The sequence below is a fragment of the Calidris pugnax genome, unplaced genomic scaffold, assembly GCF_001431845.1.
Source record: "Calidris pugnax isolate Ruff unplaced genomic scaffold, ASM143184v1 scaffold14, whole genome shotgun sequence".
Classification (NCBI taxonomy): Eukaryota; Metazoa; Chordata; class Aves; order Charadriiformes; family Scolopacidae; genus Calidris; species Calidris pugnax.
Genome location: NW_015090793.1, coordinates 44,892 through 57,513, shown reverse-complemented (window position 1 = coordinate 57,513; position 12,622 = coordinate 44,892). Strand labels below are relative to the sequence as shown.

The 12,622-nt window shown below is 37.9% G+C and overlaps 1 protein-coding gene across 2 annotated transcripts in view; it reads right to left on the bottom strand.

Annotated features, from left to right (window-relative positions):
- RAB28 (RAB28, member RAS oncogene family) overlaps positions 1-12,548 on the bottom strand; it is a 77,213-nt gene extending 64,665 nt beyond the window's left edge. For both annotated transcript variants that reach the window (XM_014936079.1, XM_014936080.1), the window contains exons 1-2: positions 12,277-12,548; positions 4,779-4,875 (exon numbers count right to left, since the gene is read on the bottom strand). In XM_014936079.1, the coding sequence (XP_014791565.1) occupies positions 4,779-4,875; positions 12,277-12,354 (175 nt within the window). In that variant the 5' untranslated portion in view covers positions 12,355-12,548. The remainder of the gene's footprint in view (positions 1-4,778; positions 4,876-12,276) is intronic.
- Positions 12,549-12,622: the final 74 nt, after the last annotated feature.

The following is a 12,622-nucleotide window of genomic DNA, read 5'->3' as shown; positions in this document are numbered from 1 at the left end:
CTCTGTGTCCCTTCCCCTACTCCCCTCCAAATTGACTTTGAAAATCTGGAAGTGGGGAAAACCTGCACAGTGACTGTATTTTGGTAGTGATGCGCTTACTACTATACAGTTAAACAATTAGATAGTTGACAGATTAAAAAAAAAGAAATAGTGACAAACGTCTAAGTTGAGGATGCAAACTATGATTATTTCCCCCACTCACCACCCCAAAGCAGGGAACTAAATTGGACATGTTTTACATAATTTAATTTTTGAATCAAAACTAGATCTTCCTTTCTACTCTAAATGGTGTTTAAGCTGTGTTGAAACTGTTAACAGGTTTTCAAAAAACAAAGTAACAAAAAAAAAATCAGCGTAAATACAAAATATTTACTATCCTACAAGTTATGCATACATACTCTGCAAGCTAACAACTTAGAAACCCACAGACTAAACATACACACACAGCAACGTATGATGTATGTCACCACGGGGATACAAACACATTAAAGTATAATTTGCCTCACTTTGCGTAGTTAGAACTGTTTTCAAAACTGTACTGATTACCTGGAAGCATCAAACTCTAATTCAGTAAGGTCTGACGAAAATTTTTCTCATCTACATACAACTCACACACGACTTGCATGTTAATAACAATTCTACATGTTCATAAATATTCATAATTGCCTATTAATTTTATTCCTAGATTTAAAAAATTGCAACAAAAATCAAACTCTATGTTATTAACAATCTTGTTTCGCACAATGTAATCTATTCAGCCACCAGTTTATAACTAACACACTCACATTAGCTACGTGTGTGTGCTTCACGGAAATATATCCCAGTGCTCAATGAATATAAACAGCAAATTAGAACCATATAGCTGAATAGATGCTACTCATGGTATTAAATGTAGCTCTATATATTTTTAAGATGCATCTTGTTCTAATCTGGTTAAAAGCACAGATTTCCTAAACTGCTACTTTGGTGTCAAATATATAGAGATGGATGTGAGACAATCTATTCACAGTACTTTTCTAATACTAAGATAAAGCATTTCTACATGGAGCTTAGTAAATGCATCGTAAACACTCCGGCTCAATAAAGGCAACCTTTCATAGAATAAAAAGCTTATTTGTTTTGACAGTGCATATACTATGTATTTATTAATTATTTTTAAAGCTTAGAACGTAAGTGGCTACAAACAATGCAGGAAAGTCTTCCATAAAGCATCTGGCGTGGATAAAGGTGAATCCATAGTCTGAAATGACTGTGCAACCTCAGTGGGTAAACAAACTAAACATTCTCAAAAGCTCATCGTGCTGCAGTATTCCACCTCTAACTAGGTTGTATGTAATCTACTGGAATTTTACTGTGCCCTCCATGCCAGCTATTCGGAAACAAAAAGCTCTATAAACATTATCACTTTCAAATTCAACAATTTTCAGATGCCTAACTTTATGTTTGTAAATGCATTGTGTAAATTCTTTAAAAAGTTTCTAACTTCATTTTTCCTCCAAAGAGTAGTAATCATGCACAGCATACTGGGCTTAGTACCTGGATAACTGTATGAAATTATCTGAGAGATTTTGATGCAGAAGATTAAATTAAATGGTCTAACAGTGACTGTTCAAATTAAAAATCTAATGTTATGCATTATTTACTTTCCTTTGGTAACAGCAGAAGAAAAACTGGGGAAAAAAGGTTGGAACGTTCGTTTAAGATGCAGTGGTTCTTAATAAAGACCTCACTAACTCCCAAAATACATGCGGATCATTTCCAGTGCACAATGCTTCATTTTGCATTTTTTTTTTTTTTTTTTTTCAATTAGATCTTGTAATATTTGCTTTGTGCCCAGACTGATTTTGGGGGAGAAAGAAGGATGTTAGGATTATTTTGACAGAAGGAAAAACTCCAGACAATTTGCCTACAAAATATTTAACTAACAACTATGATAACAGCACATGAAGTTTTCTGCAAAGAGTTTGAAATCTTCTATTTTCTCATAGATTTAAGAGGAACATCCACACTGGAGAATGACAATAAAATTAGAAAGAAACTATGCATAATAAGACAATTCTTAGAAACAAGGTTAACATACCAGTAAAAATAACTGAAGAATCCTGTTAAAATAATATGCATAATATTACACTGGTAAGGAACAAGAAAACACTAGCACTTCTTTGCTCTGTATAAAATGCACACAAGTCAAAATAACTGAGGGAACACAGCACAGGTATCTAGGCTGTTTCTTGTATGAACTGAAGCCACTGGGCTCACTCAGTAGTGATCCTGCAGAAGTATACTTGGGGCATTGGTTAACCTTACTTAAAGTGCTGCACACTCAAGATGGAACTAAAAACACCAGTCTGCCCACTTTTTGCACTGACGACTTAAAAAAAAAAAATCCTTTTAACAGAAGAATCCTGTTTACTGGACTGTACCCACAACCCTCCTAAAAGTATTCGACTGGCTCTTAAGAATCTCTATCAGCAGACCCTCTAACAGATACACTATTTAAGCAGTAAAAATCTACAGCGTGGTTGCATCCAGACTACACAAGATAATGTATCAATAAATACAGTGAAATTGATTTGCATTTGGAGAAAATATTTTGAACAAACTGCACGAGGAGAATTTGCCAACAGTTGAACACTGAAAGCCACATTGTTCAAAATTAATCAAAGGATTTACTATTTGTATTAAACCATATTGTTTTACCATGTAAAATATTTACTTTTTTCACTGCAAAACTGCATCAGTTACTAAAACAACTGCAGACAAATACAGCCTTTATTTTAAAAAAGCCAAAAAGCCAGAAAAACAGTACGTTATTTTACAAGCAAAAATGCAGTTCTAATGTGGCCTACTGTAAACTTCTGAGCAATTCTAGAAATCAGTAATTTTAACATCTGAAATCTTTGTTTACATGTAAAGGAGAAAAAATATTGAAATACTGAACCATAATTATTCATCAATTCTCCCACTAAATAAGAGAAATCCAGGCATTTTTTCCTACTGATATACACATTACAATTTCTGTGCAGCATGAATTAAGCTTTCAAGTAAACACAGCAGCTCTGCAGATCCAGAACTAATCAAGAAATTAGAAAAATCCGCTTACTTAAGTAATGCTTCCCATTCCAGTATTTAGAAATTTTACCTCCCTCCCTCTTCTACTCCTTCCCTCTCTTTCCCCACCAGCAGTTCAGCTTACCTATAAAACACAGACATCTATATATACCTGAACACACACACCGGCATTGGCAAAACCAGAATGACAATCTACAAAAAAAATGCTTCTTCCTGCATATGAATACATTCCACAGACATTACTATTTTGTTAATTATAAATGAGAAAAATAGATGTACAGGCTTTGTTGTTGTTTTGGTGCTATTTTCATCAACATTCCGATTTTATTACAAAATTAACTAGAAGAAAGTAGAACATGAATGAATCAATAGTTGATAATTTTCCAAATTTTCTACTCAACAAGGATATTTAGAATCCCAGTAATGTACTAATAGCTTCTGTATGCTTAACAGCTGGAAAAAAAACTTGCAAAATACAAGTTCTCAGCATGCACACTGTCTGAGTTGTGTACACATTCTACTTGCAAGTACTGCTGTTAAGTATTATGCACACTGGTATTTTTAGAGGCATGAGCAGGACAATAAAAAAGATTATTCTGTTGATTTTATGGAGAAATAAGCATTGAAACTTGGTATTTTATCACTCACCAGATACTAAAAAAGTACAGCCAAACCAAAATAGTGAATGCAGAAGTAGTCTGAAAAGATTATTCTGTTTCACATGAGAAAATACATAAACGTAATCAAGAAATTATTGGCAATATAATTTTAATAACTTCAAAACTTTATATATTTTCTTATAACTTCAGGTTATAGCTAGAATGCTTCATTTCTGGGCTTGTTTTCCCTTGTGGAGTGTGGGGAGGAAAAAGACAGAACTACAGAACTTGCATCAACTTTATCAAACCTCAAGACAACTTTTAATAATTACACATACTCTAACTTCTGATTTCTAAAACCAGAAGAAATTGCATTTAATGACATACTTCCATATCACAAATGAATTAAAAGACTTATTTTAAAGCCCCAATTGTTTGGAGACAAGCCTCTACCAGCAACTATTCTTTTTTAATTATTTCTTTGCATTTTCCATGCAGTGTGCTGCAACTGGCATCTAAATAGTTTCTTTGCCGTCATGAAGTGAAACATCTTGAATGCTCAAACTGTATTTTTATGAGTGCCGAGGGACCCTAAATTTTAGTGGTCTATTAAATGCCAGCAATTTCATGCTGCCTTGCATAAAACAGCATTCACATATTAGAGCAGTGCGATTCCATAGCTGCATTATGCTTCTCTCACACAACTCAAATACAAGTTGTGTATTTCATTTAAAAAAAAAAAAAAATATTTCTTTCAAAACACATGCACTTTTTCAATGAATATATTTAAAGTTCTGTTTCATTGTTATATGTTACACTATCCACATGGACAGCAAGTACAACCAAGTAGAGATAATGAAATTCACAAATACAGATAGCATTCCTTTTATTTGAATTCTGTTTATTACTTAAAGACAGTTAAGTTGTAAATGCATAACCCTTTGTCACCTGGCATGAACATACTAACAAAATTTTCTCTGAAAACCCAAATTTACTTTGCCATAAAAAGCACTATACTAAGCTTATTTAATATACGTTACTTTGAAGAATCCATTTCTGTAAATCTTTCTGCTGCCCAACCTTTCAGTGTCAGTTTTATTCTCTTACCTGGCAATACTATCCTTTTCAAGAAGAAGTCCAGTCCTATGGTTTGTTTGTACTGCTTTCCAAACGTTTCTTGGGCAAAACGTGTGGCTAAGGATGTCTGAAACAGAACAATATCAAATTAAGTTGTCATTTTAAAGAGCTAAAAAACCTGATGTTAAACCAGAAGTATGAAATACCATTTAGCACTTTTTAAGCACGCTGACAGCACTCATGCATTTGGATTGACAAGCATTCCAGCCAGCTTCAACATAATAAGAGTAGGTGGCAAAGGCTACTAATTTATGCAAAAAGCATCAAGGCATATATTTCCTTTGTATTTCTAAGATATTGTGATATTCGTATTACAAAATATTACACAGATTTGAATAAGGTGTCATTAGTAAGCTCAAATCGACACAAATCTACGCGACACCATCCATACCTGAAGAGCCTATTATTTTTAAAAAGTGTTCATTTCCAAAACAAGGGTCCTTCCCTGGTACAGAACAGCATGATCCAAGACCAACTTTCTGGGAGTGAACAGAGATCTGCACAGTGCAGAGTCACACAGGGGCTCCAAAGTGAGGCAGGATTCCTGCCAGTGTACATCAAAGTTTCGGGATAACATAAAATCTAAGATAGGAAGAGTACTTTCTTGTACACATTAAAAACTAAACTCATGTTAAGAATGCACATTTGCAGAATCATTCCTTTCAGCAGAACTTTGGAAACTTATCTCTTCCTTTTATATTTTGTGGATTTATGAAAGTAGACACTGTTGACCTAATAAAGAATAAGCTTTTACTACATACTGCTAAAAGGATTCAACTAACCTACATAAAGTGATGAAGCCAGGCATTTATATTCTTTCACTAGCAATTTAAGTTCTTCATGAAAAGCAAAATAAAAGAAGAAAAAAAAAAAAGAAAAGGAAAGGGAGGGGAGGGGAAAAAAAGCCCCAAAATCTAAGATTTAAGAAAAGGAAAGGGAAAAATAAATAAAAAAGGAGCAAAGCAATTATAAAGAATACATAAGTTTGTATTGTGGAAAAAAAATAAATACTATATTAAAAATAAAGGTCACATAGATAAAATACATCCTAGATCAAATTAGTGGCACACACTTACAAATCTCTTGTTGATATGATATCTGAACAAATAAAAACAATTGCAGGAAAAAAAAATATTTACATATGCATTTACATATCTAGGGGGGGAAAAAAAGCCTAACAGCCCCCCAAAACTATTCCACTGAGAAAACTCAAAACGGACAAGAAGGAATTTTTTTGCCAGCTTTCCATTCATTATGGCCTGAAGAGATGAGTCATAATTCAATTGTTATTAGAAACTGCTGTTAGAGCACATTTAGTTAAAAATGCAATAGCAAAATAATGCCAATAATTCTGAAAAATGAGAATAGGCAAGTTCTATTAATAGAATTGTTATAATAAAGATCTAAATTATGCTCATAATGTCAAATCTATGCAGAAAGAAAAGGTAATTTACTCTTTTTTGCATGAAAACATGTACACCAGAGCTCCAGCATTACAGCTCTAGTATGAATAGGAAAACAGTTATTCAACTATTAAATTATCTGTGAAGTAAATAACACAAGATTTACTCTTTTCTTGTTTCTATAATCACATTTATATTCCTATCGCTATCACATATGCATATATAGATAATAAATGATGTTTTGATATCAGAAGATACATTTAGGAAGTAATAAAAAAAAAAAATCAACTAAAGACTTTGGCAACATTTTCATGTACTTCATTGAACTCAACTCCCGAGAGGATCAAAAATAAATAAATAAATCAGGAAAAAAAGCAAGTAAACTAGAAATAGCATGAGTATGCTTATATATTTATATCACTGTGGAAAGGGTAAAGACCACAGAGGATGAATCGTGAGAAGATTCTTCTGCCTACAGCTATGTGACAGTAACACTAACAACACGTACAAAATAAAATTCAATGCCGATTTAGACTGCAGTGCTAACAAAAAAAAAAAAAAAAAAAAATTAAAGCAAATATAGCACAAATTAATGTATCAGAAAATTAATCAGATGCAAAAAAAAAAAAAAAAAAAAAAATCAGTAGAACTCATTCTTTTAATGACAATAGTTAGCATGTCAAAATTACAAAGACATTATTTTTAATCTGTCATGACCTTAAATATGTAGATAAGAATAAGAACATTCAGGAATACACCATACAGTCTACTCCTTGAAATTTTCGTCTTCAGAAAAGTAACCATTACCCAGAGTACAGATAAAATATCATCTGACTATATCATAGTATTCTATATTCTCTAACACACTAATTTAGATCCCCATTAAATAAGCAACCACTCCCTTCTTGTTTTAAGGGCTCAGTAAATATTAGCTTTATCACTCTGTGACACTCAATATTCCCTGAGGGCTTCTAAAGGTGTTAGTAAAAATAAACAATATACATTCAATTAACAGCCAACCAACAAGAGCAGCAAGTAATCAACAGCATGGTAAAGTTCTCTTAAACTGTTTTCTTCTGCTGTGCTCTTGAATGCAAAGGAATTTATAGCAGAAAATCATTGACTAACTCCTTTTTAATTTTTTTTTCTAATAAATGTTAAAGCTCAAGGAAGGTGTTGGATTACCAGACTAGAGCCTTCTATTCACAGAACAAGCATTTATCCACAAAATACTAAGAGCAACAGTTCAAGCTTCTGTACAACAGTAAACAGAGAACTTATATCAATGCATATTCAAGTACCTCTACAATGCAAATACTCCCTTCAGTCCTAAAATTGCGCTCTGCTACGCCTGCCATAAACAATTCTGCATGACAGCTCTGCCTGTAAGGATATATTGAGTGCAATCTATGTAAAAGGTAACCGAAGTTAAATAACAGTTTAGTAAAACTGCAGTTGTAAACATAAATGATTAGTGCCCATTTTCAAAATAAGATTATGCTCCATTCATAAAATTCCAGCCGTTAATCTAAGAGATCAGAGTATGATATCAAGAAAGCTTTTTTCCTTCATATTTGTACTAAGACAGCCAGGCCACCAACTTTCACAGCAGCCTTTCCATTAGACCCAGTTTGGCAGGTTCACACATTTGTCTGAAATACTTCAAAGCAAATGTTTATATGCTGTTCTGAATGGTAGTACACTACCAAAGGTTGGTGTTACAAACTCCCTCCTTTCAGACAGAAGAAAAAAAAAAAGTTTTGGGTTCTAACATACAGCAGTCAAGACAGCAGTAAAAAATAACGTTAAAAAATTACAGTATTCTAAGTGCAAAATACAGTGGGATATTTTGGGAAGGTTTTTTGGAAGCAAATGAAGATGCAAATAAACCTCACAGGTGAGGCAAGACAATTTCTTGCTTTTATTTTTCAATGTCAACAACTCACAGTGTAAACTGCTGGCAAGTTGTTCCTAAATACCTACAACATTTACGAAAGAGTAGCAGACAAGTCAAACAGAACAAGCAACGACAGCCAGCTCTGACACTGACGACTCACCAGGACAACAGGGGAACTCATAGAGAAAACCCTGCCAAGGGCAATTCTTTGAGTAAAATCCTACAGAAGAAAGCTTTCAGAAAGTGATGATAAGATGTAGTATCATAGTTGTAAGAAAGAAAAACTAAAATGGAAATTCAATGGGATGCAAGCATATAGTTCTGAAGCCATGAATCTCCATTCACATATCAACTTTACCAGCCAGTTGAGAAGCCACTTGCCAAAAAGCAACCCGTATCTATCCCTTCCCTCACTCCCATCCAGAACATCAATGCTGCTCTCTAAGCACAGGAACATTCACCCCTCAAGTCCTGCCCCATCCCTAGTGGCAAAGACTTTAAGATAGACAAAATGAAAGGAAACACTGGGCTAAATAATGAAATGCTTTAACTAACATAAAACCATGTAACTGTCTAACAGAGAATTTGTCACTGAGATCAGTCTAGCTTTGACGGGGGAGGGAGGGAAGTAGTATTTTATAAGCAAAGGAAGTAGTTCTGTCATCTGAAGGTGGTGTCTTTCCACCCCACTCCTAACTACCGATGAAACTTTGTTCACTGGAAAAAGAGAAAATTATCCAGACTTTTTGACATTAGAAATGCCTCTATGAAGCTAGACCGATCTGCACAGGACAGCTGATGCAATTTTCCGTTTGCAAGACTGAACAGTGACAACCATGTTTTTGTCAATGCTGATGAAGTTTTTGAGCCCATGTGAAACAAAGAGATCCAGACCTGGCACAATCTGCCACCCTAAAAATTAAAAATCCGGCACCCTAAAAAAAACCCAAAGCAAGCAGGACATCTCTCTACCCCAGCCTACGTTTCAGCTCCTGCAAATTCTTCCACCAGGTGAGGCATTTGCTCTTTCATTTTCATCACTCATTGGTAAGAGGAGAAGGAAAAGCTAGGACATTTCTGCTACCATACTTCAGCCCCAGTTGCATCAGATGGCAGAAAGGCAGAACCTCGGCTGCTTTGCTCCTCCCACACACCTATTTTTCAGGACCTCCCTTCCCATGAATAGCTCCAAGATTTGCTTCCAGAGGCCCAAAACCTTTTTCAACAGTAGCAAACTGGAGCACTTCTATCTCAAATCAGCATCAGAATACACTTCAACATTAAGCCAATCTGTGCATAGCAAGAGTAGAAATATCTGGATCATAATCTCATTTTTTCCAATCCATACTAGTACTGCTGATTTATTTAAATGGAAAATAATTTTAGTTCAGGAAGAGTGGATTGATTTCAAACTTAGATGCATAATGCTGCTGTCTGTATCTATGTTCCCTACTGTAATCCAAATCAAAAAGCCAACTGCTATTAATAATCACTGTTTATTTTCATCTCACACTATCCCCACTTCCGATTTCTTTTCAGATTGTTTCCCTAGTTTGTCTAGTTCATTAAAATCATTCTCTATTATTATCTTCTTACTAACCAATCTCGCCCTCTTTGATTTTCTGTTCAACAATTTACCATTTCCTTACCATCTCTATTTTATCCTAATACTTTTTCAGATTCTACTGTCTCACTCTCTTACTCCTTTCATTCCTTTTTCCCTTTTTACCCCTCTCTCCTTAGAGTTTCCTCCATCAGTACTTATTCCTACCCTTAAAATTCTAAGTATCCAATTATTCATTCAACCACCACCAAACAAACGAACAAAAGCACAACATCCCTCCCTTGCCTCACGGATAGAGCAATTCCTAGCTAGTGGAAACCCAAACATCACCCTTAGCTTGGGCTGACACCGATTTGTTTTTAAACTGCTACCAACCCTTGCACAGAACCTGAATCATGTTGCTTCTAAACAATGGGTGAGGAAAAAGAAATTAAGTTTTCCCCTTCAGGCAGCAGACTCAAAAAGACAGATTTTTTTTTTTTCTTCTGGAGAATTGAGAGCCCCAGATGGCCAAGAGGGAGGGAATAAAATCTTTTTTTGTTTGTTTTTGTTTTGGTGGGGGAAGCAATGGAAAGAAGTCAAATGTAAGCATCTCACACTAAACACGAGATGTAATATTTCAAAGATACATTCCATTATTTCCTACACTCCTCCCATCCAATGATCCCAGCAACAGAGGAAGAGAAAAACCAATGTCTTGCACAGTAAATGAGAGGCTAAGTATGCATATGTGTAAAGACCACCTGTGAACCAGATGTGAGAGGCAGGCAATTTAGAGTTGAAAACGTATAGACATGTGCATGTTTCAACAAGTAAGCGGAACGAGTAGCCAACAAAGGAGAGGAACCTCAACGATTTAGTCTTCGGAGATGCTTGAAATAGCAGTAGGTACATTTTATCTTTCCATTCCATGACCCAATCACTTCTTTATTTTTACAAGATCTTACAATAAATCTATTATCGCAAGTGTTTGCTGCTAGGCCATCAGGATGGCTGGAAGAAGCCTCTATTACAGCATCATCTAGGGGGGACAGGAGGAAAAGCAGCCCACCACAGCATAACTGCTGCTCATGCAAAATAAACTGCACTTGAAGCACAGGATTCCTAGAGTCAGCAGGAGATTCAGTGAGTGGCAGCTCCTGTGTGAAAGGGAGGAACCAGCAGGAATATACATCAAAACTCAAGAACCCTTGAAAATCTATGTTTGGCAAGAGGTCGTGCCACAAGGTGCTGAGCAGCAGTAGTGAAAAGATTCCTCAGTTTGAATGGAAAACTCCTGGGGAAAGCTACCAGTGAAACAGCACTTCAGCTGTCAATCCTGTGCATTTATTATGCTCTCATCGCATAGAAGAATTTGGAATTGCCCATCTACTGACTCAGGTGAATACAATACCACTTCAGACTGGGTTCAGAATCGCTGGAGACAAAAAATGTTTTGTTTCTTCATAGAGCTCTGCATAAGTGAGGAAAGCCATGCATGTACTTTCACTAACAGCTTATTTCTATTAATGACAGGCAGTTCATTTAGACCACCTCCAAGAATATTTCTACTTTCCATCTGAACTGCGAGGCAGGCAGACCTTCTGCCTCCCCATGTTTAAGATAGAGGAAAAACTCTATTCCTCAATACACACTAAAATTACTATTTTAGCACGTATGTTACAAACAGATGCAGGCTACATGCTGCAATAGACATGCTCACAGGTGCAAGCAAAGAGCAGTGGCTATTTCCATGGGTCAAAAAAGCATCTTTTGCCTTCTTTGGTCTCTATTTGTCAAAATTTCGTTTTTAAAAAGACAACTATAACTTGTTTATAAACAAAGTACTTATAAATAGAACTTAATTACAAATAGGAAAATAAAGTAAAAGTCACAAACAAAAACTAAATTGACCCAGAAGCATCTTTCCAAACTCTGCAACAGCAACTCAAAGAGATGAAAACTGTTCCATCCACCTCGAGAGGTGACCAGCTCCGAAGCCGAAACGAAGAGAGGTTGGGGACCCAGCCAAGCAGCCTTCCCCGCCCGTCTTTTTTGGGGTGGGGGAAACCGCGAGTTGAGGTGCTCTGCCCCGACCCCGGCAGCTCCCGGTGAGAACACCTTTGGGCCACCCCAGCAGCTCCATCCGAGCCACCACCCGTCACCAGCGCCCGGGAAACGCCACCCCAGGCAGCACCACAGCAACTACGTTGTCAGCCGCTCGAGAAAACCGGATTAAAGTCGCATACGCCTCTTCGGGTACGGCCCGAAGCCCCCTTAGAGGGTCCCGCCGCCGAGCAGACACCGAGCCAAGAGCCCGCCTCGGCCGGGCCCGGGAGCGACGGGGGCTCGTCCCGGCTCCTCGCTACGCCCCCACCCCACACACAAGCCAAGGGAGACAAGGGAGAGGGAGAAATGCCGGGCCGGTGGCGGAGGGGGAGCAATCAGCCGCCTCCACGCCGCCGGGGATCGCCACAGACTGGAAGCCGCCGCGGGCTGCTACCCCCTCAGCGGGCGGGGAGAGGAAGGAGGGGAAGGCGGCTGAGGGGGAAGGCCAGGAAGGGGGCTGGGGGCACCGCGGCGACGGAGAGGAGCGGGGCGCTGCCGGCGGGGACCGGCACTGACCTTGCCAGTGGTGCCGTCCCCCAGCACCACTAGCTTGAGCTGGCGGTCCGGACTCTCCTCCTCCTCCGAGTCCGACATGGTCCCTAGGCCCGCGGCGGGGAAGGAGAAGAGGCGGAGGGCAGCCGGGAGGGACGGGGTGCAGGAGGGAGGAGGGAGGAGGGAAAAGGGGAGAGGAGCGAGCGCCGCTCTCACGGAGCCAGCAGCACCGCAGAGGCCGGAGCCGCCATTTTCCCTCAGCGCGCCCACCGTCGCTATGGCCCGCACGGGACGAAACCAACGAGCGAGGGGAGAGAAGGGGGAGAGGGGAGCGAGAGGGGGGGAGCTAGCGGGGGGCACACCCGCCACT